The following is a 25,601-nucleotide window of genomic DNA, read 5'->3' as shown; positions in this document are numbered from 1 at the left end:
CCTAGCTTGGAGCTAGAAGTCTGCGGAGCTGTTCCGTCGGCGCTACCAGCACACGCCCCGAATCCGCATGCCAAGAGTGCGACGTCAGGAAGCGACGTGCTGCGACACCCTAATGACTGCCGGAAGACCGACGAGGAGAACAAGTACTTGCGACATCTCTGCAATATCAGGTGCCTACAAATATACTTGTGCCTTGCGGCAAAAAGTGTGGGTGGACCCCCACCCGAGGAATACCGGCACGAGGCTGTAGACGCTGTGTGTTCTCGGTTCCTGTCAGAAGCTTTGGATTACAGAAAGAAGCTTGCCAGTTCAGCCCAGGAGAAAAAAGCAAACTTCGTTGCCCAGCTAGAGTCTCTTGCTGAGCCCCAAAGCTCCGGTGGGGAGGCGACATACATCATACAGAACTCAGACCTGACAACCACTGCGGGGTTCCTTAGGAACGCTCTCGTATCTGAGGGGATCTGCATTTCGGATAGATGAAGCCGGGGTGGCGCTGTTCAGGTTTTGTGACGCTACTTTGCTCGAGCGGTTTGGGCATCTCTGCAGATACTAAGTGGCCCATGCATTCGCCGCGACGAGGAGTTTCCGGCTCTGACCCATCAGGTTTGTTTGGGTCTGCTTGGATGAAAGCAGCAGGGTGACCCCTGACAGGCCTTTTCACAGTGGCGTGTGACAGGGGTGTCTGCCGTCTCACGGGCGGGCTATGCAAAATCACCAAACGCCGCCGGGAAGACGAAGACCCAGTTTTCCGGGCTTCTGCGGTCGCCCAGCCTCGGGACGGCCGGTGCGACTGATCTTTCTACGGCCGCTGAGCAGGTTCCATATTGAGTCATTATAAGGAGGCAGCAATCTAGAGGGAGTCTGACGTTGAAGGCGGAAGTCGATTCGCGGTTGAAGGTGATTGGTCTTTTTGAGTGGATGGCAGGAAATACTATTTCTCAAGCGTGTCTTCGTCAGGGACAACTGTGTTCGAAATTCGTTACATCTAGGACTGTTACAGATCGCACGGAGCTGTTTCGCTTCAAGTCCTTTCTGTGGCATGAGCTATCGGCTGCCAAGGAGGCTGGTCAGTTCTGCAGTGGAGGCAGTCCCACTGTACACTCGCCCAGCGAAGCTGCTGCTACTCGGCAGACACTGTTCTACGGCGGCGGACCGAAGCCGCTTCACATGCCGAGGCTTAGGTTGGACCAGGATCAGGGACTAACGAGTGCTGAGCTAAGAACGCCCGAGCATTACGGAACCTCATTCATTTGAGTGCAGAAAGAAATGAGGCGGTAGGAGCGTCCCGACAAACACCCGCGCGTCCGGGGTGCGGAGTCTCCCTCCCAGTAGTTTGCGCATCGGAGAAACCAAAGCCTCCATCACTCGCCGTTTACGCGAGGATACTCAGATCGGTCACGTGTCGTCTCGGCCATGCTCTCGTCCCACTGCAGCGCGGAGAGCGCCAAAGAACTGCAACCGGGTGCACAGGCCGGCACCAACGCTTCCTGGGAGGCTAGGAACAGCAGTTCTCTCTCGGGAGTTGGATACTTGGCTTTCCTTTAGACTAATGTGGAGATCCCGGGTATTCAAATTCAGGGCGCAAGAACGTAGCAGGCACAGCTGCCACCTGGACAGAGGAAACGCAGTTGCAAAGCCCTGTAGATTATTTGTGCCCCCCAGAGTGAGATCAAAACACTCCCGAGTGATAATGATGCCGCCGCAGTCGGTCGAGCGCTGCACAGAGCCGATTTAGATTCGAGACCAGAGCGTAATGTACCACAAGGCGAGACGCCTGCAGATCGAGAAAGTTGCCAGTACAATATATCCGTCACGCTGACGAATTCCGAACTTCGTCATCGTAATGTGCCGTCCCCCCCGCTTCCGTCCCTCCTTTGACAAACGAATGACAGGCCACTGTTCCATATGCAGGAGCTACCAGTGACGACAGTATGGGTGAACAGTTCGCCTTGCGAAACCAACTGTACTGGCTCGGACGTGAGTACTACTCTGCCGTCACGACAGTCCCGTGAGCTGTAAACCGATGTACAAGGTTCGAGCAGCGTCCGTACGCGGGGAGCGGACGCTCTGGAGATGTGATTGGTGCTTCTCCATTCACACCAGTCTATGCCCGGAAAAAGCGACTAGAGAAACAAATGCCAGCGTATTTCGTGAGGAGACGAAGTTGGACGTGGTGTCTCATTTGAACTACTGGCCGGAGACGCCCTTCCCTCTTACCCTCCTAGTGCCCGACAGGCTATGGAAAGAATACGGCGCGGCGCTACTCTTCCGCTCTCTTTCTGAGCGGTTACGCGGGCATACATCTCTGTCAAGGCTCAGGATTATCCTTGTCTCCGCTCTCAGCCTCTTCGCGTTTTTTTACTCAAGCTTTGGGGCGCCGAACTTGTGTTTGGTTGTTCCGGATGTCGGCAGATGGTATCCGCGTTGCGCGAGCGCCTCCCTCCTGGTAGCAATACACGGGTATGTTGCAACCAACACGGGTAGCAGCAGCGACCGGGCTGGTCTGTGTTGACAGCGTGTCCGCCCGCGGCACCTCTTCAAAACCAAAAGGGAGGTGTTGTTTTGTGTCGTTAACGTGAAAGGAGAACTTTTGTCGTGCCTCCTTCGAAAATTGAAGAGGAGGGGCAGCCATTTCTTGGAGGCGCAGGCTCGGTGCTTACACCGCGCTATGGGCACTGTCGTGAATATCGTCTCTCTGTACTCCTATCATAGTACTACCACGAATGGGGGGGATGCAGTTTTGGTTGCCTCTCTTTGCTGATTGAAGTTTTGACTGCGCCGGTCTGCACCAATGACTTCGCGGGATCGTTTTTACGGTTCTGTGTCTTTCGCTGGTTGTTCTTTCGTGGCTACGAAACTCAAACAGGGACGGAATAGTGACCTTTTTTTCAACTCCTGAGAAAGGCCCTCGACCGTTTTTTTTCAGCTTTGTTTCCCGAGGTGGGTGTTTCCTTTTTGAAGCCACCACGGATTTCTGTCGCATTCTGTGATGTAGGGGAGCTGGCAGCCTTGGAATGTCATCACCATCCTCTTACATACCTATCCTTCGGCGCGGGCGAAGTTTGAATCCTGCTTCGGCCTCGGTGTTTACATCAAGCGGTCACCGGCGCGGATGCGGTGTAGTAACAGTCTGGGTTCCTTGTGTGGCTCCACTTTCCGGCCCATCAGTCTATCACTGGACGGAGAGTCGCTCCATGTGTTCCGCACGGACAGTACCCGTCCCAGTAAGCATCGCTTAGCAGCTCTCTCTATTTCCGGCGTGTTTCCCCCACCTCCCCTCCTAGCTTCCATACAGCGGCCGAAGGCGGTGCGCTTCTAGGCCGTCATTCTAGTTTTTTCGGAGCGGCCTGGCATGTGCCGCCTCTTCTCTGGTACATTTCGGGGGTGGCGTTGCGTGCTCCCTCAGGGCCATACCCGATGTGAATATGCGCACAACTGATTACTCGTAAGAGCCCTGCGTGGTCACAGACACGCGCGTATGTGGGATCAGCTACTTCGATGGCGCAGCCCGGCTGGTATACCCGCATCGCATCGTCTGCTACGTCCTCTTCTTCACGTTCTCCTCGCGACTTCCCGTGCCCTGGTCACTCTGAAGGACAGCAGAGCGGAGTGATTTACTCTTCTGTCTCCTGTCCCAATCAGGTGTTCATGCGGAGCGCGGAAGGAGTTCCTCGATCTGTTTCAGTCCCGGTTGAACGCTCTTCCCGCGGCGAGATACAAACTAGCTTCGTAGGTGACTGCGTGCAGCCATCCTTTCATGGCCTCCCTGTAGACCAGCAGTACTCTTCCGTAGCTCCCGGTATTCTCTCGCGTTTGCTGTCAAGCGCCCCGCGACTGCTTCGAAATCCGGGTGACGTCTCATCGCCCGCCGCGGCAGTCAGTAGGCAGGATCGTTCGTCCCCCGCGAAGGGCCTGTCAGTATCGTCTCCTCAAAATCTTCGTGTTTCGCCGCTCCTGAGTCCATGCTTGCTCCCTTATCTGAAGGAAGCGTTGAACTGCGTTTCCGTCACCAACGAAGGGAGTTCTTCGTCTTGGGCGCCCGCTGCGGGCGCATGTGGTCTGGCGCGGGGGGCAGCAGAGGGGGGAGCGCCATTGCCTTCTGCCTTGGTCTCGAATGAGTGTCACTCTGTACCGCAACAGCATCTGAAGTTCTTTGGTGAGCTTGCCCCGGTGGAGGCCGCGGCTGCTTCCCAAGCGGCTCGCCACCACCACCTTGGACACGTGCGAAGTGACGTACACGAGTATCTGCAGCCCTCGATTGCGTTTGGACTTTCTAACGACGGTGATTGCACCCATCATCGAAGTGTCGGCACGTCTGCAAGAACTATTTGTACGATACCCGCCGACCCGCATGGCCGCCGCCGCGGCGGATATGCAGTTGATGCTCGTGCAACCCGGGCTAGTGTGAGTGTTCCGTGGTCAGTGGAAAGGGGGGACACCACGGGTGGAAACCGTCCATCGTTTGCACGTTATTCGTCTTCCGTTCGGTTTCTTCAGGTAGGACTAAGTGCGCCTGTTGGCCGAAGTGGTTCTATTCTCCCTGGTCTGTTTCACCCTGCGGTTGCCGAGGGTGAGTCCCTTGGTTCAGTTTCCGCGTCTACAGTGGCTGCCTGGGCGAAGCCGCTGCTGGAATCTACCGTTGTTTCGAGCCACCCCCTTCTCGCATCTCGGAGTGCTTCGTGGTCGTCCTCATTGACCGCCAACAACAAGCTCTACACAAATAGCTATAGGCTCTATCAATCCACTGCTCGGGCAGCGGCCCCGCTGGCGACTCTGTCGTCAGGCGGTGGTTGTGGTTGTGAGAAAGAGGGGGTGGATCTGGCTAGCAGCGCGTTACCACCGTTGTACTCGAGTGGCGGGACGGCGGCTCAAGAATCTGCAGAAGTGGGTCTTACGGGGTCTCGTACGCCGGCTACAGAACGTCCTTCATTTGCCTGTGAGGCTGGTGGATGCCCAGTTGCAGTCCAGGGCAGGGACGCCCGTCACGAAGTTTCTGCAGTGGGCGTTCTGGCAGCTTCGCATGCAGGAGCGAACTTCGCGAAATTCCCTCAGCAGCGGAAACAGAAACGGACTTTTGGTGAAATATCGTGTGTTTTGGACGGGGATCCGAGAAGTGAGGAGGTGAATCACTCTCTCGGCGTAGCACGAGTGGTGGAAGACGACTCGCACGTTGTGTTCGACGGAGAGGTTGAGGAGGGAACTGACGGGCTCGACGAGGTAGGGGAGGTGCGCCAGGGGCAACTAAGCGAGAGTGAGACCGACCAGTCAGAAGAAGAGTGTGACGGTTGCGAAGGGGCTTCATTTGGTGTAGTAAATACCCTCCCGTGGCAGCCCACTCAGAGGCGTGAGGGTGGACAGTGTCACTCAGGTGAGCGTATTCTAAACTTCTGGAGTGCAGAGCCGTTACTAGGGCGTACTATTTCGGGTGTAGCAACAGCTTTTCCGTGTTTTTCAGGGAACAAGACTAGGTACGCCGTGAAACCCTTTTGGAGCGCTTCAAGCTGTACTCTGCTCCGGGAGAGCTTTTCAGGAAACGACGGAGCGAGAGGTTGTGGGGTTCTCTGTGAGGCTGACACTGTCTCGACATCTCGGGGTCACATCGATACACGCACAGTAGGGAGTAGAGGAAGGAGGACCGGTTCCGAGATCAAAAGACACGGGGGGGGACTGATTGAGCATACGAGCCTCTATCGACTGACCGACGGTTTAGGAACTGCCAGGGGTCTGTTTGGACCTGCTTCGGACCTCTCTCCCTCAGCTGGTCGTCGGACTGCGAGTATATTAAGTCATTCGCTCCCAGTGAGAGAGCTGGGGACTCTCCTTCGCTCGTCTGTCCCTCCCGGACGCCTTCGCGCACCGAAGGGTTGCTCACCATCGAAAGTTTCCATTCGCGATCTGTCACAGCTTAGACCTACACGGCTTGCAGCCTCTGGCCCCCGTTGCGTGAGGCCGGCTGGTGATTGCCCGGTCAGACACTCGGCCGAATTTTGCCTTCCTGCTCGAGTGTACAGCATCGAACGCAGCGGACCTCACTGTGGGCGAGAACTCGACGAGGGCGTGAGGGTGGCCAGGGGTTTTTCTTTGTGCATGCTATCGTCTCCAGCGGTGGACCAGCGTGTTGCTGATGACCATTGTCATCAGGGAGGAGCGCGGAAACAGGAGAGTCACTTGTTCTTTGATTCAGCTGTGGCTGTACAGAGAACCACGATGGTGGGGGGCGGCTCCCGTAATCAGCCGAACGGAAGCAGCACAAGCTTCAATGGCGGGGCTGCGAACGGCTCGGCTGTTGTGCGTGTGATCGGCTCTGCAGGAGGAGGCCGACACACTCATAGTGGCCGCGGAGTCAGCGGCGGAATAAGACACCAGGGCACGGGGGGTGGATGTGTGGCTTCCAAGACGGCCGTAAAGCGGCCGGGTCGGAAGGCAGGGGGTTTCGTGACGACGGCAGGACGCGTGAGTGCATCCAGCCAGGTGAATGCGTGTTCTGGTGTAGTTGGAGAGTTAGAGGTCGATGGAGGGGAGAACAACGCGGAAGGAGATGATGAAGCGTCGGTGCTTGAGATCGCGTGTGGTGGGGATGAGGGTAGGGCGTACGACAGCGGCAATGGAGGGGATGGAGGAGAGATACCACTCGACGGCGGAGATAACCCTGGTGACGTTCATAACTGCGACACAATGAACGCTAGACGATTGCTAGTGCCGCCTTCGTCCAAAAGACAACGCGTTATACGTCATTACGGAGAAGCGGTGGAGCAAGGGTCTCCAACTGCCGGTGCTACTGCCGTGTCTTTTCTTCCACACGTTCTCGTGCAGCCGCATAAAAATACAGTCCATGTGGATAATGGTAACAGCGTTGTTGATACTCATGTGAGAAGAAACACTGGTGTGGATCTTTCCCCGTTGCTGCCGATGGACTGTGGCAGTAGCGGGGGAGCCTGCACACCACAGCCACCAACACGAGGTCATGCATTCTCTGCTTGTAGGGGGGGAGGAGCTATGTCAGGTGTAGCGAATGCCCGTGTAGTAAGCTCGGGTACCTCAGATGGAGTAGGACCAGCTGCAGTAATCGGCCCACCCGCGTCTTCTCATTGTCTAGCTCTCACTGCGCGGGGCGCTCGAAGAAACAGGAGCGGCTCTCTGTGTTGTGCGAGTGTCGTGTCTCCGCACCACCACAGCCCGGCTATCAAGAGTCTCAGGGGCGGGGGAACAAACCTATCGAATTTCTCCGGATCCCAGCCTCCCCAGCAAGGAATGTCGGAAAGCTTCTGGGTACAGAGTTTCGAGGTGGTTGGTCATCGTCGCGCTGCCGATGAAGATGAGGATGAGGAGAAAGTGTGCTTTGTCGAGAGTCCATGTAGCCCTGGTTTCCCGAATCCATCGTTTTCGCATGGAGGGTGCGCGTTGAACTCTCTTCCTGTTTCCAGTTCGTTTTGGATAGGGGTTCCGAGTGGAGGAGAGGACACCTCTGGTGGAGGCGGAGATTGCTCGGGATCATTCGCCTGTAACAGTCTGTTCTTGTCTCCAAACGTCTCATCTCGCCACCACCATCCCGATGCCGGAACAGACCGAGGGGCAGCCGGGGGAACTACTTGCTGCCCAGCTAGTTTTCCAGTGCCTACAGGCAGTCGTATATCTGGCGCAGCGTTGCCGCACCCGCAGCTTGGGACAGGTGGCACTGGCGCCGGGCCGTGGGCGACGAGGATAATGCAGGTGTGTCTAGGTACTGGCGGACCGGGAGCGCAGTGGGGAGGGAGCGGCGGACAAGCGGGATTGTTATGCGGGAACATGTCAACCGATGCTCATAACCAAGGCAACTTGGAGAACGCAGACAACGCAGCCTCTGGCATTGCGTTAGGAGGGTTGGTTGCTAGTTCTTCTCCGTCGCTCAACCCTGTTATCGTGGCGCAGCTTCCTCCTCGTAACACAGCGTCACCTCAGGGGACAGGAACTGGTCGGTTAGGGCTTCTGGTGTGCGGCAGCTCAAACGCTCTTTCTTCCGCGCCTGCACATCATTCTCGGTCGGCGGGTAGCAGCAGCAGTAGCAGCAGCAGTCTTACATCCGCGTGGCTCTTTCCGAAGGAGTGGCTTGGCCGCAATGGTAGGCTGTGTAGACGTCGTGGTCTTCTTCGTGGCTGCACACGTGCTCTCCGGGATGTCAATCTATTAGCCGAAGACGGTTTGCTGACTGTTGATGCACCCCTCATGTTAACGCGCCCTACTCCGAATGGTGGTGATGGTAGGTTGCTCATTCCAAGGCACACGATCACCCTCCGTTTGCAGCAACCCCAAAATGTTGTGCCGCAGGCTACACAGACACAGAATTGCAGTGCATGCTGCTGTGGCCATCACCACGCCTGCTGCGGCAACGTGTGCCCCTGCGCGAAAAGCCTAGATACATGCGGCAGCAGCTGTTGCAGCTCGCTGTCCACAGCGTCAACCACGACGCGGGGAAGCAGCGCAAGCAGCTGCAGAAGTAGGACGCGAGGCGTACGCAGTGGTGGAGGTGGAGGCAAGGGACAGTTAACAGCAGGAGGAGATTCGCTTCTTCTTAGTGCCATCCACCGGAGAAACAGCAGTCTGCAGAACACGTTGTCTAGACGAGAGGGGCCGACGGTTGTGGACACTGAGAATGCGATGCCACCGCAACTGCACGGTTGTCGCAGTCGAAGTGGGAGCAGAGAGAGCTCGTACGAGAGTGCGCAGAATCATGTCGCGAAAGACGGAGGTCACGCGGCCTCGGGGGCCCAAGGGGACAACCTGAGCCGGATGCCAGCCAGTGGGTGCGGGGGAGGAGGAGGAGCGTGCCTTCACCCGGCGCCTTCTCCAGAAAGTAATAGCGTTCTCATCGGGTGGGCAGGAGGAACACGAGGAGGGGGAGGAGGCAAGGCTGCAGGGCATTGCCATGACATCAGCTTGGCCAGCACTAGTCGTCCACGCAGCTGCAGCAGCACGCGTTTTACTAGTGCGAGTTCATCTTGCGGGGGAGGGGGGATGACGGGCGGCGGAAAGGGGGGAGACGGTAACGGCGGAGAAGGTGGCGTGTGTCTCGCCAGTGCTGACTCGGTCGAGCAGCAACAGCATCAACAGCATTTCATCTTAGTGAGATCGAAGCCCGCGTATCTCTTCTTGTGGCGTTACGGGGAACGGGTCTGTACTCAAAATCCGCGTCGCAGATGGTTCGTGGTCACACCAATGTTTGTTCGAACCAAATGGTTCGGCAGATGCTTCGAGTTCTACAGTCGTTTCCAGCAGGGGCAGCTCGAGAAATGCAAGATGCTCGTTATTGACGCCATCAGTCGAGTATCTCCTCGTCGAGAGGCTGTCATTCAAGCGTGGTGCTTAGCAGGCTGTCTTGAAACAACTCTCAAGGAACTCGGGATTGACTACCAGGTGCGCTATTTAGCCGATCAGCTCATCCGTCGAGTAGACGTGCTTCCGTCGTGCACACGTCAAAAGTTTGCATTGGGAAGCCCATGTATAACTCGGTCAGCGGTTTCTTACAGCCTGACAGACAGAAGAGATAGAGTCGTGATGAAATAGCGACCAGCGATACCGTCATTTCCATGACGGTTCCGCACACGAGAGTGTGATCAGGCTTCGTTAGGAAGGTCATGTACTTTTAATATGATGAAGAAACAAGAGACTGTAGATCTGAATATTCCATGTCAGCTGTTTCAGCCTTCTTCGCCTGAGATTCTTGTATTCATTTGATGTGTCCTTCAGGTGCGAGAAGCCAAAGAAGGTCCGTGGCAGGGTTTTCCTGAGCCAACGCTCACAGACGATGATCAAGTGGCTGAAGGCGTTTTGCGTCTTGTCACGGATCCCGCTGATGAAGTGGAAACACCATCCTCTCATTCGCTGCTCTCAGATCTTTCTTCGTGTCTTGGAGTAGCGAGCGGTAGTAACGGCGTTTTACCTGGCGCGTTGCTTCCGGGCCACAGCGCCCACTTCTCATCGGCAACTAACACTTTGTTACAGCACAACGGTGCGTCTCTACGTGGCGGCCCGCTGCAGAGCGGGACAGGAGGGGCCGGCAGCAACACTCAACAACAGCTCGGTCTTCAGCGATTGGACGTCGGTGCCAGGGGGAGAGCAGGTGGAGGCACGGGCGCCCTGTTAGCAGGAAATTCAGGAGCGGAATGTGGAGGGACGAGGAGAGGCCATGAACTGAGTCAGCAAGCAGTGCAGCATCATCACGCCTCCCGGGAGACTCCTGTGCGCGCTTTCACGTATCGGCAGCAACAGCAGCAGAGGACGGCGGCCGCCGCGGTCGGAGGGTAATGCTCGTTCAGTCTCAAGTATGCTACAGAAATCCTGGATCTGATTGCTGTTTGATCTCTCATCAAGTAATGGTGTCACCTGGTCATACAAGACACGCCGCCTGCAGAGAGGGCAGGACCAGGCCCGTACATGTGGCTTGTCTTAAGTGATGTACCGTTTCTGTATCAGCTGCTCTTCGTGAGTAGGACGATGGTAAGGCATCAATGCTGCGTTCTGTTCGTGTGCCTTTCTCTGTTCTTTTGTTCTGTTGGGAGACAGTGGGGCTTCGTCACTCGTACTTCCCGCATCTCTGTGCCTCTTGCGGGTGCCACTCTGTTTCGTGCTAGAAGAAAACAATGCCGCAGCTGGGTCAGCTGTAGAGAATATCACTATCACAATGTTTTTTTTTAGAAGGAATTTGCTCGTTTGCTCTACATTTATAACTGACTTTACAAGTCGGAGGTGCAAAGAGCGGAGGCACTTGTGCCTGGGCCAGGAGGACGCATCATGTATCTGTCTTCGGCGTCTTTGGAAAAAACCACAGCATGGTTTCCCGAGCTTCGCGACCAAAGACAGACAAACAGGGCAAATGCCTAGCAACTACACGATGTGTTCTGTTGGAACCTCAAGTGTAAAGTTTCACCAATTTATGCGCAGGCGTCCGTAGTATTGTATTTCCAAGCCATAGTGCTTTCCCTTCAAGTCAGGGGGCGGGCAACTTGGCACTGCTACAGGATTTTTGTTTGAGTGTGGGGGGAGGTGGCCTATTGTGTTGCTTCCTATTCCCGTTTTGGTGTCCGGAGAGGTTCCTGTTACTGATGGCAGTGAGTTTCACTACCAGGCGACACTCGTGGAGTCAAGAATGGCGGGCAGCGGTGTCGCTCTTGCTTGGCTCAGCAGCCGCTGGATGCTCACACTTTTCATGCCAAGTCTCCCTGCTGCACCTGTATGTGTGAATGTGCTCGGAAACAGGTATATGTTTGCATTCGCGTATGGTGTCGAGCCCGTCCTAGTACGTAATCGTATGGTTACACGTTTCAGCCTGGGTGACGGCGGGTCGGGATGGCTGTATGGACCTTTCACCGGGACTGAAAATGAGAGTGTGTTCAGTGTCGGGGTCTCGGAGTTTGAATAGATTCCCGTTATTTTCATGGTCATTTGATGGTGAGAACGAACACCCACTGGCCTGGGCAACCAGATGTGCGTACCCCCAAGTCCGTAGTTTTGTTTCTAGCAGGTTGTTCGCGCCGGTTAGGGACACCCAGGTAGTTGGGTGCCTAGCAGACCATCCGTCTTTTTTGTCGGCATGTGGTTCCCGTTTAGCAGTCGATATTGAACGGCGTTCGCGTACCGTTTTGTCTTTCCGTCTCCCTAGGTTGGACGGCTGTATTTCTGCGCTGCCGCGTCGGCTCGCGGGTGAGCGACACATTCATAGCTGCAGCTCTCCTGACGTGCGGTCGCACTTGCCTGAAAGCAGTTTCGCAGGGTTAGTTTTTTAGGTTAGCTGCACCTTAGGTGGCGTTACTTGGATTCCGGGTTACGTTTCTTGAAGATCAGAAAAAAAAGAAAAGCAGAGACCGCAGGCGGAAGCCGCCGTTGGCCGACCAGTCTGACTGATGTTCAAGAAAGTTACAGAATCTTCAGGTTCACGGGCTAACACGGGCTTCTCTACCAAAGCCAGAGAAACACGTTTGAAGCAGGCACGGGTTCAGCGGCCCTGTACACTGCGCGACCGGTTAGCTCCCTCGCCAGCAACGGAATAGCACTTGTCCGAAAGAAAGCCGGTTGGTCGGGTTCCTCGTACCACAGTTTCGTTGGTATGGTTGCGTTCTCGGAAGCGGCCATGAGGTTCGTTCAGGAACGTTCCTGGACGCAACAGCTACCGACGCCACGCCTACTGTCGTAGCACGGCGGCTGAGGACGTTGTAACGGGCCAGCCACATGTGACTATTAATGAGTGCAACAAACACTTCTGGAGTATGCTAGCTTGGGCAATCGCAATAGCCCAGCAAACGGCACCGTGTGATGTGACCTGTACAACAGTCCAGGAGACGACACCGCAACGCACAGACGGCACTCTGTGCTTCGGAGCAGCGATGCTCATGCTCACTTTGCTGTATGTGCCCGATGATTCCCCGTTCTCGGATGTCTAAAGACTGAGACGTGTTGAAATTTCTCTGTAGCCCAGGCAGGCCAATCAGCATGTGTTCAATAGTCGAGAGACGAGCCTTCCCTGAGGCTGGGACACAGGTGCGGTCTGACATCTCATTATTGATTGAAAGATCTTCGCTTTAGTGGAACGTTCTACACAGGTCCGGCCCCCGCATCCTTTGAAAAGAGGATCCCAATCTTTTTTTCATCGTGACCAAACAACAGACAACTCCGGTACCGCGGTGGTGTGGAACGAGTTCCTGGCAATCGTTGCAGACGGCAAGGGCGTACCCGTGGAGAAGAGGAATTGTGACAGATGCGGCGAACTCCGCCGGGGGGGAATGGTAGAGCCGGGGACAGTCCGGCCAGCTGCGGGTGAAATGTTTGCGTGAAGTTGTCTCTGACTACCAACGGCCTTCTTTTTTCTTCTGCGACCACTGGCCCAGCCTTTGCAAACGACGCTGAACAGGGAGGGAACTCTAATTTTTCAGGGGGTATGCCCGCCGATTTCCAGGAATGGACCCTGTGGTCTGCAGCTGGGGTCAGTCAAGGGTCAGTCAAAATTTACCAGCTACCGCAGGTGAGAACAGTGGTTGCACCAACACAAACTTTGCTTGGCAAGAGAAAAGCGGATAGACAACGCGAGCTGCGAAAAGCAGTTATGGATCTTCCCAAGACGGACTTCTTTCGCCGTTGCTACCTCGCGTCAACTCTATCAGAAGTGAAGCTCGCCAGAACTCGAAGCCGACGCTTTCCTGTGAAACCTGTAGACCTCGTGCTTGTCTCCTGTCATCTTGTTCACGATGCAGTACTGAGACAAGCAAGCAGTTGCGAAAAAGCGGAGCCTCACGATAGCTGAACCATATTCTTTTGATGGGCTGTTCTGCAAGTACTTGAGGTAGACTGGATGATCTGCGGTGCCGCGTTGTGTTGGTCCCTCCATCCGCACTCCGTACAAGAAAACATGCCTTCAGTGTAGGCCTGAACCCGGCCGCTTCCCCCGTCACCACAGAGGGACACGTGTGTAGTAGCGCGGCTTCTAACGTGGTGCAGCAATCAGAAAACTGGACGCACTTTGACGGATGTATGCTTCTTCCTGCCTGCTGTTTAGCCACTGATGCTCTAAACTGCCTTGTTCGATCTGCGAGTGGCTCGCCGGGCACTCTGCAGTCGTATACTAAGGGCACTCATTATCAGGAAACGACTGCACAAGTCAAAATACAGTGCTCTCCGCAGTATCACTTGTATTCCTGCAGTCGAAAGCATGGAGAACTTGAATCAGAACGGTACATCTCACCTTAGCCAGAGTAAGAGGGCCTTCAACCCGAGACTGGGGGTCTCTAGAGAGCACAACACGAGTCATGTACAGAGTCCCTGCAAAAAGAGTGAAAGTCAGGACAGAACTATACAATGCCAGGTCTCACACCTTCGTTCCCAGTGTAGGCGAAGGGAATGCTGACTTACGTGCGCGGAGCTCGACCGTATTCGCAGACGGTGCACCGGAAACATGCGCGACACAGCTCATCACTATCTTTTTACTGTTGCCCTCTTCCGTAGTACGGCCCAGTCGCTGGCTGTCATCATCAACAACTCATCCGACAGCCTAACCTTTCTGCCAGTCTCAGCGTGACCCTAGTCCCGCACAGTTGTGTATCATACTAGGCAGGTTGCGAACCAGCCAGCAACGCACCCTTTTCCATGGTGTACTTGACGAAAAGCTTGCTACCATCTTTGACAGCTAGAAGCTCTCCCTCGTCCAGGCCCGAAGACATGTGAGACAGCGGCGGGTTAGGGAACAAGTCACGTAGCTGCAGTCAACACACCACCAGGTCCACTGCTTGCCGAATCGTTACTCAAGCGTGCAGGTGCAGCAGCAGGCAGTTCTGGGTGATTGCCGTGACGTCCGCAGGTTGACGTGTAACTCTATACTTCCGGCCTGTCTCCGTGCCATTCAACAAACTGAGGTGATCACGGCAACTGCAGCCCTCTGCCGCTGCATACGCGCAGTTATGAAGGCACGGACATAGTACTGCTAGACAGAAAACGACGCTGGTCTGGCCTCACCGGATCTGCCACAAGACAACGAACGGGTTCGCTTACGTGGACTCCTGTTTTGGTTTGTCCGTCAAAGCGAATGTCTCTGATGTACTCGAAGCCGAGCTGACCGTGGCAATCAACCCGAAGAAGGGGGTGACCGTCCTCCACTAGATAAGAAAGGCACAGCCGAGGCGCCGAGATCTGCATTGAAAATTCCCATGACATTCGGTCCAGCTTATCCAGGCCAAGCATTTCCGTGATGTCCGTCATCGGACCAGACCTGTTGACCCGGCATGTCACAAAATATGACAGCTGCAGCTTCAAATGCCATTGAAAGACGCTAGGGACCAGACGTCCATGTGGGTGCGCGTGACAATGCGAGAAGACTGGACAAACGTATGGCGCTCCGGCGGCGCAGCCACCATTTAGTCCCGACAAACCCCTGGGTGCAGTCTGGGTGAGGGTTGAAGCAGAGCTTCTCCCAAAGCCAGCTGCACCCAGGACATCCGAAGGGCTGATTGAGGAAGACCCGGTCCGGTGCCTCTCACTGGCTGTGAGAAGGCACCAGCGACCAGATGAACGCTTCACGTTAGCTTCCTTTGCGACTTGTTCACTAACACATGGATCTCCTCATAATTCTGTCAGACGCCGTCCTCTGTCTCTTTAAGGTTGGCCACGTGAGAATCGGAACCAAGAGAAAAAGGCGAATCCCTGGGGTAACTGCACACAATTTCATCCGCGAAACTGTAGTCTCTATCGCTTTCCAGTAACGGGACCTCACCACACCATCGCCGTGTTCGCGCGGCCACCCAGACTTCGCAGGTGTCTAGTGCACCTCTCCCGAAGCAACTTTTGAACCACTTCTGGTGCCTACAGCAGGGACAGTACCAGAGGTCTGCCTTCCACAAGCAGACTGCTGGTACTGTCCCTCTCACTCAGTACTGCGGATCAAGGAGCCGCAGAACCGACATCGCGCCTCTCTTACGGAGCAGAGCCCCGGTTCCACTCCAACTAACCTGTCAGACAGTATGGTCCAGTCCCCGTTCAAGAGGCCGAGATCATCGCACAGGCAGCCTCCTAACACATCACTGGGAATGCCCCCTGCAAAGGCAGACGCCAGAACAAAAACCTGGAGACTACCAACTCACCTTCCGCAAGCCTTTGTCACGCTGCGGCGTATAGACCGCAGCCGTGCTCTCAATCAACAGCAATACCGACGAAGTGTGCAGGAGTGTCTGCATCAAGAACTAACTATAATGCCGCAAACCAAGAGATTCCATGCCTTCTTGCCGTTAATTAACTGATGGACATGAAAGAACCTCCCTCTTTGGGCTTCAGACGGACAGTACGCCCAGAGAAAAATTGCAGGAGGGGTGTCAAAAGCACTAACAGACAAAGGACCGGGATCTCGCCGTAGGGATGCAACACACCAGCAGCCCCCGTACGTCGGAGGGAGGAAAGGAACCCCAGCACCCTTCCCGCACAAGCTCACAATTCTCCTCGCTACACCAAAACAAAGGAAGGTGCACGCTAGAAGTTCGTAGCAATAAAGGAGATGGGGCATTGTCCGAAGGAAAGACTAACAGAGACTGGACGGCTATTCGGACACAACAGCTACCGCAGCACCGAATGCCCGGCACACTGTCGATTCGCGAGAAAACCATAGGGAAAACCACAGTATCTTTGGGGCATGGAGCCCAAGTTAAGGCATATCCAAACAACACTCCCTGTACGCCGCCCACTTGTGAGCGCCTACCATCTGCAAACTCCTTCCTGACGTCCATGGCGCCTGTTTCAGGCTGCAAGGGACAACAGAGCGTCTTTTGAGTCGTTCCTCGGAGTGACCGCCGCAGCAGCAACCGCCGTAGTGCAGAATGAGCAGGCGAGATCGAAGTTCTCCGCCGTACCTTCTCCCCGATCCTGAGCCACATGCAGAACCTAGCTACTGCCACGTCATTCTTGCGTGCTCTCCGGATTTCAGCTGCACCACTTCCTTGCCTTCTCTTTAGTGTACACGCAGAGGCAAAACTATGCTGCGCGGCTGCACTGAAAATCTAAGCAGACCAGGGCGGAAAAGATCAGCTCTCCCTGTCATCTCGGCTCTTGCTTCAAACGCCGAATGCGTCAGGTGGACGCTATGGCGTGCCCGTAAATATGCTGACTTCAGTCTACGGAAACACTACACCTGAGGTCGACAGAGAATTGCCATCCGATGCCTGTTCCGTCGCCAAAGCAGCACGAGCACCGCCTAGGCTGTCCAGCAGACCAGCCAAAAAGTCATATGGTGTCTCGTCTCCTCACTTTCTCTTTCTCGCGGCGGGCGGAAATCGACTGTGACTCTAGAGAAGTACAAGCCGGACGCTGCCCCTTACCAGTCCGCCGCGGGACCTGCAACACCGGATTTGCAAACTCTTCAGAGAAAAAGAAAGCTAGAGTAGCACGTGCTTCCTGTCGCTGCCAGCAAACCGGCACGGGGGAGGAACAGCTGGGACGCACGCAGTTTTCTCCCTTGTGTGAAGACATGCGTCGGGTCGGATCGGTAACCGACCCTCCACACGTACAGCGCAGGCCAAGACCTAAGCCGTCTTTGTCGCCTGCTGTGACATCAGCAGTGACGAAGGTCCATAGTGGCTCTCGGTCTAGCTAACCAGCTGCAGCACATGTATGCTGGACGTCTCTAGTCGGCTCCGAAGCTTGTAGAGGCAACACAAACACGGTGCGGAAATGTCGAGGGTTAGGGGGGGCCCTACAGTGGTGCGCCGTCATGTAGTTAGCCACATAGTAGTTCACTACCTTCGAGTAAACTCGACAAACTTACACCAGCGTTCTGTAAAACACAACACGAAAAACGAACTGAAGAGGTTTAGGGGTGGGACCGGCTCCATCGCGCCCNNGGAGCCAACCGCCACATCTCTCCACTACTGTACAAGCAGGGAACCGGCGGCCCTACGTCTCAGCATTCAGTTTGCCAGCCTGGGCTGCGCTCCCAGTGTTCTGCTGGGTTCAGTTCGGAAAAACAATATGATTAGCTATTTGCAACCGCCGAACTCAAGCTAGACTGAGAGTGGCATCTCCTATCCTGCCTCCCCAGCCGTACCCACTGCTCACGCGAGTCGACTGGCTGTCACCTACGTTCCAGCTGCGCTAAAACCTTCACTCTCTACGTGAACACCACTTCTTCCCCTCTCTACCGGCAGACGAGCTACGTCTGTCGCGGGAACAGCATACAGTTGTCCGACTACAGTTTAGGGTTTAGGGTAAGCGCGATCCTCACCACACCGCATGCAGGCCCCTCAACCGCAGCAGTTCGGCGATCGCACACGAGCCCTGTGTGCGGGAACGTATCCACGCTTTCTGCAAGCCACCAGCAATGAGAGGACAGATTTCGGATGATCTGACCGTCGCCTGTCTCTCGTAGTCCACTACAATGTACCCTTCTGGGAAGCCGACCCGAACAGAAACTGCTTGCTTGCAAGCTCATCGTCGTCGCGGTACAATGAACGACGCTTTGACGCTTGTGTGCTCAGACAGATACCCGGGTTTCGAAACGCCCGGTCTGCTTAACCCACCCCCCTCCGATCAGACACCTGATACCCGAGCCTGAGGCCCTGGCGCTTCAGGTGCCTGCAACTTCGGGATTCTCTCGGGACGGCAGAGAGGGTCACCGAAAAAACATTCCTGGTGACCCGGAAGCGATGCGCTTGACACGAACTACCCTCCCATCGGAGTTGTGAACCCTAAGAGTCCTGCGGTGTTTCCCCGCCGGTCCGAAATACCGTTCACTCTGGGGACACTCTTGAATAGGACCTGTTACCGTGCTTTGCCACGTCCCATGTCAGCTGTCAAGCGCTATACCGCCAAGGCTCCTCCAGCTCCGATGCAGCGCATGCTTGAGTGAACGATGTTCGCGCTTGGCGGCCCCTACAGGGGCTCCAACGACGACAGCAAGCCAACAGGGCCTGGCAGCGACAGCCGCCGTATTGCTGCGAAGAGAAACTGCATCCTCGGGGGACGGTTGAAGCTAATTCGAGGTATCAGTTGAAGAGCGGCCCACTCCTGACAGTGAACCGCAGCACATGTCGGCACAGCAGTCCTGGTCAGTGCTTACGTGCCTCCTTAAATGTTCGCTGCCAGTAGGGCATCGCTTGCCCCCGAGGTATAGGCATCATGAGATGTGTGGTGAGATGGCAGGAGTACGGCATAAAGCACTGATCACAGGTCATAGCCTTTCTATAGCAAAACTAGCGGCTTCACGAAAAAGCAGTGTCCTCACCCAGAAAGGTATGGCCAGTCTTGCTGCACTGCAAGAACTTGCCTTCTTCTGCGGAGCTCCGTTGACTTTTATACCTTGTAGATGAGCGCCTCATGGACCTAGGAAAGTGTTAGGGGCACTAGCACAAAAAATGAAAGCGTCGAGCCGTAGCTCAGGCGTCGGCACACAGGAGCCACGCGAAGCTGAAGCTGGTGGTCTCTACCTGACTTCTGCTGTTGTCCCCCTTTCGATCGCCAAGAGCTCGGTACTGGCAGGCTCGGTACCACGTACGAAGCTAAGGACATACGGAGTCGGGCGAGGTTTGCTGTCAAGATACTGCCGCTACATGGCATGAGCGAGAGGAAACAAAAGGGGATTCTGGAGCAGGTGAAAGGCGGCTGCAGATTGAACATCCATTTAGCTGGTTGTTGAAACTACGAGTCGAGGTCTCCCGGGCCCCGAGGGGGCTGACAGCTGATGGCGTCCCAAACAATTCAGCATGTTCGACACCAGCTGGAAATCAGGTGCCCTTTTGAGTGCTGTGCACCATAGGAGTACCTCAAATTGTCTCAGCTACGAGGCTGAGGAGTGGTGCAAGAGTGGATGCCGCCGTGCGTGCCTACAGATACATAAGGTTTCAGAAGTCATTGGCGGCCACCCGAGCATTGTCGACGTGCTCGACTGCTTTGTTGAAAATGGCCATCTGCACATCGTGAAGGAATTTGCTGCCGGTGGGTCTCTCCTTTCCGTAATGAATGTTTGTAAAGCCGCTGGCAACCAACTTTCTGAGCAAGCGATCTGTCGAATGGCCCACGATCTAGCACGGGTAAGCGACAGTTGCCAGATTCCGTTCCTCCACACTGCCGCTAATGCCACACACCGTACCTCTAGCGATCGCGTTTCCGCGAGGCTGTTCCATAACCAGCGGTATTTCGTAATGTTGGAGCCGGGGAACGTTGGCTCTTTTTTTCTGAAACTGGCACTCTGCCTTAAAACAACGTGATGCATGAAGAGGTATCTGCTGCCTGGTGCCCGTGTCAGATCCATCTCCCTCCACCTACGATCTCTCACTGCATCGCTGTCGTCACCCGTCTCCCTTGAGCTGCGCAGCCACATTGACAACTAGGTTGACCGGAACACTGTTTCCGCCACTCCGGAGTCATGGGATACGTGACCAAGTTGCACCCACACTCCCCTCACACTAAGGTGCGATAGGTTCCTGAAAGGAGTCCGTTGTACAGCAGCGCTACTGCAGCACGGAGGCAGGTGAGGTTGCCTTGTTCCCGAAGAGGTATGCTATGTCGCAAAAAACCACAGAGGTTTCACAGCGTTGTCACAGCGAAGCCGAGTTCAGTCGGAGACCGCCGGGTGCTTTGGTCAATGCAGTTGAAAATCGAATGCGCTTGTTCGAGTGCACTGGGCTTCTCTGGATAGGGTATCAGGCATATGCATGCCAGAGGCATCGTTCACGGAAGCATCACACCACGTAATGTGGTGTTTGACTCACAGGGATCAATCAAGGTGAGAACGCACACTGCCAGGAAGTTTACCCATTCCAGAAGTCGTCAGCAACACCAGCGCGTAGCCAAAGCGATTCAAAAAGACGTGTGGCCGTGCCGCTCTCGATGCGGTTGAACCACCTTCATGCATTTCTGCCTTACCCAACCATTTTTGATTGTAGAGCCGCCGGAGCCAATGAAAATTCGTAGTCTACGGTCTCGCCACTAGTTTTTGATCGGTGTATCAGTTGGTGTTGCGCTCTGACTTCAATAAGGTCACCAGGTTTCATTTGCCGTGTTGTCTCGAAGGGTGTACTCCAGGCTCTGCTCTCCGGTACGCCTTCCTGGTTTTTTCAACAGTTCGCCGTAACCCCACGCTCGCCTCTTACCGCTAGAAAGTTCGGGCCGAGTTCTTGTGAACTGTCGGACACACGACAGGTATCGTGAGCCAGAAAGTTTGAGAGCGTCGTTATACTTGCGTTTGACTGCTGTCCTGCAGCTGGATGATCCCACAATACGGTTGCTCTATGAAGACCCGTCTACATTCCTGCACGTCGACTATTCATTCGCTGGATTTTACGCGTCACCGGAGCAGGTTCATCATCACGGGGAGGTGTCCTGTCCAACGGACATTTGGTCTCTCGGCTGCGTGTTGTACCAGCTCACCTCTTTCGCTCTACCTTTCACAGGTGTAAGCTCGTTCGACTTGAGCTACAGTATTTGCGCCGCCTTTCCCCTGCACATACTCTACCGAGTGGCGATCTTTCGTGCTTTCGCTGCTTCGGAAACATGCTGCGGAAAGGCCCCCTATCAACCGTGTCCTGGAACGCATCGCACAGTGTCTCAGCCATGATCAGACGCGGCACCTGTGAAGATGCATCACTTCAGTGCGACCCCGACAGAGTCTTGGGAAGTTTCTTGAGGGCAAGGGTGCTACCGGTAAGTTCGCGGTGCTCGAAAAAACTCTGTCATTTAACATAGCGGCCGTGTCCCTTGTTACGCGTCGGCTGCCGAAGCTCCATACTGAGCACCACAAGAGCTGAGAGTTGAGAAAACGAGCTGGCAGGTGAAAGAAAAGATCCGGAATGGTAGTAGACCGGTTACAGGAACACCCACAACCCACCCAGGCAGCACACGCAATTATCCGGAGGCTTAAGCGGGGCAGTAAAGCTAGTATGTTCAGCCTTTTGCCTCGTCATTCCCAACCGGGAGATCCGAGGGAGTAAGAGTGAATTTACCTGAGCGGCTGTAACCCTTTGATGCTGGAATGGCATACGGCGTAGATTACACGTTTCCGTACCCTTCTCTCGGCTCTCAGGGCAGTGCAGTCCGCACACTCCAGAGCCATTCGCGCAGCGCCACAGAGCACCCACCGAATTCCACCACCAGTTCGTTCCGCGACAGCGTCGTTCACAGGGAATAAACACAGTTTGTCGCAAAGACCATTTCACCTCATTGAGAACGGGGACAAGCCCTAGTGCTACTTGCCATTACAGGGCACCCCGTCCGCCTATGGGCGTTCGATTCTCTGGAGTTTGTCGGAGCTGGTCAGTCTTGGCTTCTAATACGCATTCTCTGACTTGCACTTCGAGCTCTGAGCGACAAACGCATCATGAACACAAAGTATTGCCTAGTACTGCGTGCAACTTCAGGCAGGAGAAGGTCTGAAGCGTCAAGCGGAAACAGCTCTCTGGCGACACGTGTTTGAGATATGTCCGTCGGCGCCACATGGACTACAGGTACCAAATATAGCCATCCGCCTACACGAACTGGTTCCGCGTCATATCTTCTCTACCTACGATGGCCGGCCAAACAGGCAGAGAAAAGACACTTGCAAAAAACGCTGGACAAATTCGACAATCACAAAACCAACTGTTCTGGCGAAGCCAGTGCATGGCCGGTCACTTGTGCGTCCTCCGAACGACCGTCTGCCGAACATGCGGTGCACTCCAGCTAGGATGTATCCTGAGCGGAACTGAGTCCTAGCAGCTTTAAATCCCTAACCGCGCCGTGTCTCCAATGTTCGCGACCTCGCGGGAGCTCTACGCAGAAAGGACAACGAGTAAGCATCACTCCGAAGAGCACTCGCTATGGATTCGCGAAGACTATGTTAATACCGCTTACCGAACCGCCTGTTACTGTAGTCCCCCCACTGAGTGTCAGGGTCGTCGAGAGCGCGGGCCAACGCGGCCCGATCCAGCCTGCAGGATCCGGCTTGCCACCACGCCGAGTTTTTCCTGTAGGGCAGGGCACAAAGGCGACCTAAAGGAGTGAGCACTGTCACGTTCGAGAGGGTGCTATCGGTTCGGCATATAGTTTGGCAATCAGCAATCCACACTATTGCTCACCCACACAAAAGAACATGCTGAGATACTTACTAAGTTATGAATTTCTGGCATCAAGCATGCTCTCAGCGGCTTTTCTTGAGATCGCTTGGCTGGGGGTGACATATCACACAAGTCTAGCTTGAGGTCAGCCGAGAACACGTCCACGTGAGCACAACATGAAACAGATCGAAATCTTTCACCTCGCTGTCTACACGCAGCTAGTTTACAGTTAAGAGGTCCCCTAGGAGACACGACCATACTTCAAACGCGGACTTCGTATTCGACTAGGTGATGGAATTTCGAGACCAGACCATTTCAGCAACCGCCCTCTGCAGCTACGATCCTGCCACGCGGCAGTGCCATGTGCGGGTAAAGCTCTCTCTCATAAGCCCTCGAAAAGAAGTTGGTCAATCATGCAGAGTGCCACGATTCTAGAAAGAAGCTTCCCCGCTATCGTGCCACGCAGAAATCGTGAGCCGTACGAGATGAGCGGACAAAATTCCGAACCGACCACAACAACACACCGACTGGAATAAAGGTCATCATGTGCAAGCTTCAGCACTGCCTGCTCTCCGTTGTGCAGTATCTTTACGATCAGAGATGCCGCCTCACGTGATGAAGGGAGCAGCGCCGACGGGTGGTAACTGGATGGCGTTGCCGCCTTTGTCCGCCCGCTTCGACTTCAACGCAGGGTCAATCTCGCCTCGGACAAATCTGAATAGATTGGACAAGGCAGAGACAGCTAACGTGCTGTCGACACACTGCTGGATCTTCTGCCAGGACGGGACTACCTTTAGACCACGGCACAAACACGGTGCCAGCGTGATTCCAGAGCCCCCCCGACATCCGTGGCTCCATTTTCGGGGCCGAGTCGCTGTCCGCGACTGCCGCAGTTGAAGATAATAGACCTCTTACTCGACCGAAGGCACACGCGAAGCTGCGACATCTTGGAAGTAGCATCACTTTTTTGAAGCACCACAGCGTGGAACCAACAGGAACAATGGCAGTAGTAACTACACAGCTCCCCGAATGTTTCTCGAGCCACTGAGAGAAAGATGCGACGCTAGGCCTTGACAACTCTACGGCCCAGGGGACGCTCGGACCCCTGGACGAGCAATGAAACGTATCCCAGGGTAACTGCGAGGCTTCCATCGCGGTTAGTGCTCGACGGAGGTTTTTGGGTTCGAAAAGTGATGGCACTTGCAGTGCCGGGTGATAACCTGACTGGCGCTGAAGAGAGGCATTCCTGTGTACACATCTTCCCGGCGACACGTAACTGCAAATCGTGTGTTGTTGCACCGGCCTGCCCTGCCAAGCGTGGGCAGACGCGCCGCCGGTGGCTTCCAGCGTCGGGGCTGATAAGACTCACAGGAAGGCGTTCTCTTGTCCAGAGGGGCCACAATATTTGCCAACACCATGAGGCAGGTCATCTTCCCAGTCACCCTCGTAAACACACAGCTTGCCCTTATCGGTTGTCTCTCCGGAGAACGTAAAGCGTCCCTTCCCGTGACGCTGGCCGTTTCTGATTTCGCCTTCGTACGTCCCTTCGCCTAAAACACGCAGAAACCGGGGAAACTCAGAAGATCGAAAAAGGATTCCACACAAGCGCCGTCACTGAGGGGGCAGAAGTCGTACTACTTGATAGTTAGAGAGAAGAATCCACATCTTGGCAAACAGGAACTTCCTCCTTGCTTGACTCACCGGTAACGAAGGTGCCTCGACCGTGGGGCACGTCGTTCATCCACAATCCATCATAAACGACCACACTGTCGAGTACCAGAGTACCATGGCCTTCGCGGTTCCCGTGTAAGAAGTCTCCAGCGTAGATCGAACCGTCCGGGTACACCACGCGGCTCATCCGGCCATGAGGCACGTCGTCTTTCCACTGAGAAAAGAGAAAAAGAAGAGACACCAGTGCTGCATTGAGATCAGAGAAAGTCTTGGCACGGTTTCTCTTTTTGCTTTTTCCCAGTATCACACGGCAATGAGCGGGACTGCCCAGGTATAGGAACTCAGGCTGAGCGTCGTGCGTGACAAGTCACCGAACTGCCTTCCAGCTTGGCTCGTGAGACAGGACTTGTGTATTGAGCGCCTGAGCAAGGCGAACTTGCTGTAACTCTGAGTCGGCAATGTGGGGCGTTGTCCGAGTTCCTTATTTCCCGGCAGTTGCTCTCTAACTAAGCAGCTTATTGAAGCCCGGTAACTGCAGGTGCGAGTATATGCCACTAACCGAACTCCTTGTTCGGGCGCGGGCACCGGGGGCTGTAAGCGCCTTTGTGTCCCTGACACGTACGTTATAGATGAGAAGTGCGGCATTTGGATGGGGACACGTCAGCGTAGCCGCGTAATAGGCAGTCCTTCCTGGCTCGAGCCTTTCCAGCTCGAAACCCTGCCGTCCGTTCGCTCGCTCTGTTAAGAATCCAGGGGCTGTACTGGCTTACAGAGACTCTCAGCTCGGATCGGTCCTAGAACCACCTTCGCACAGGTACAAGCACTCCGCGCCCAGTGAGGCGACTGCATGTCTTCGCCCCTGGCCACTTGTCCTGCGACGCGGTCTGATGTCCGCGCCAGCTCACCTGGCCATCGACGCGGATGAATCCTTTTTTCTTCAGATCCACGATGACACCCTTGCCCTCTCGGCAGCCTTTGGTGAACTCCCCTTCATAGAGAAAACCTCCGAAGGCCATGACTCCGACTCCGTGTGGAAGCCCATCTTCCAGACTTCCAGCATAAGACGTGAATGGAAGTGCGGATTCGGTCGCAGAAGTCACTGCGCGAACCACTTCAATTCTGCCGCTCTGGCAGCAAGCTACGTTGTCCTAAACATGTAGCGCGCGTAGAGGAGCAAACAACCATAGCAATGGAGTAATATAAACTGCAGGTATAGAGCTCCCGCGAACGCAAGCTGTACTCGTGGTCTTTCTCTACAGCCCTGCTGTATTCAGGCGGAAGAAGCAGATCCGACGAGGACCTGTTCAGAGCTCGAACCAGGTGCCTATGGAAATCTAGAGCATCCAAGCAGTGCCCGTCTACGGAGTACTCCTCATCCGGACACCAGCACGACAACACCACCCA

The 25,601-nt window shown here is 55.1% G+C and overlaps 4 protein-coding genes across 4 annotated transcripts in view; 2 read left to right on the top strand and 2 right to left on the bottom strand.

The window, feature by feature from the left end:
- CSUI_000051 (uncharacterized protein) lies at positions 1 to 901 on the top strand (the record flags this gene model as incomplete). Its single annotated transcript, XM_068060286.1, has 1 exon — positions 1 to 901. A coding segment is annotated over one exon (480 nt), but the record flags the coding sequence as incomplete, so codon positions are not given.
- A 715-nt stretch (positions 902 to 1,616) lies between these two features.
- On the top strand, positions 1,617 to 11,403 carry CSUI_000050 (uncharacterized protein). Its single transcript, XM_068060285.1, has 2 exons — positions 1,617 to 9,390; positions 9,724 to 11,403. Exons 1-2 carry the CDS (start codon positions 3,499 to 3,501, stop codon positions 10,279 to 10,281), a joined length of 6,450 nt encoding a protein of 2,149 aa, XP_067927733.1. The 5' UTR covers positions 1,617 to 3,498; the 3' UTR covers positions 10,282 to 11,403.
- Positions 11,404 to 13,070: 1,667 nt separating this feature from the next.
- On the bottom strand, positions 13,071 to 18,288 carry CSUI_000049 (uncharacterized protein; the record flags this gene model as incomplete). The annotated part of the gene is made up of 8 exons (XM_068060284.1): positions 16,750 to 18,288; positions 16,205 to 16,368; positions 15,465 to 15,549; positions 14,512 to 14,728; positions 14,087 to 14,219; positions 13,709 to 13,785; positions 13,486 to 13,588; positions 13,071 to 13,222 (listed from the first exon to the last, which is right to left on the bottom strand). Exons 2-8 carry the CDS (start codon positions 16,230 to 16,232, stop codon positions 13,071 to 13,073), a joined length of 795 nt encoding a protein of 264 aa, XP_067927732.1. The 5' UTR covers positions 16,233 to 16,368; positions 16,750 to 18,288.
- Positions 18,289 to 21,092: 2,804 nt separating this feature from the next.
- The window catches only part of CSUI_000048 (morn repeat-containing protein), a 35,406-nt gene continuing 30,897 nt past the window's right edge, over positions 21,093 to 25,601 (bottom strand). The window contains exons 37-42 of the mRNA XM_068060283.1: positions 25,103 to 25,345; positions 24,228 to 24,411; positions 23,896 to 24,076; positions 23,139 to 23,240; positions 22,324 to 22,436; positions 21,093 to 21,793 (exon numbers count right to left, since the gene is read on the bottom strand). Coding sequence (XP_067927731.1) covers positions 21,690 to 21,793; positions 22,324 to 22,436; positions 23,139 to 23,240; positions 23,896 to 24,076; positions 24,228 to 24,411; positions 25,103 to 25,345 — 927 coding nt within the window. The 3' untranslated portion in view covers positions 21,093 to 21,689. The remainder of the gene's footprint in view (positions 21,794 to 22,323; positions 22,437 to 23,138; positions 23,241 to 23,895; positions 24,077 to 24,227; positions 24,412 to 25,102; positions 25,346 to 25,601) is intronic.

This window comes from Cystoisospora suis (genome assembly GCF_002600585.1).
Source record: "Cystoisospora suis strain Wien I chromosome Unknown contig_23, whole genome shotgun sequence".
Lineage (NCBI taxonomy): Eukaryota > Apicomplexa > Conoidasida > Eucoccidiorida > Sarcocystidae > Cystoisospora > Cystoisospora suis.
This window is presented reverse-complemented; position numbering and strand designations above follow the sequence as displayed.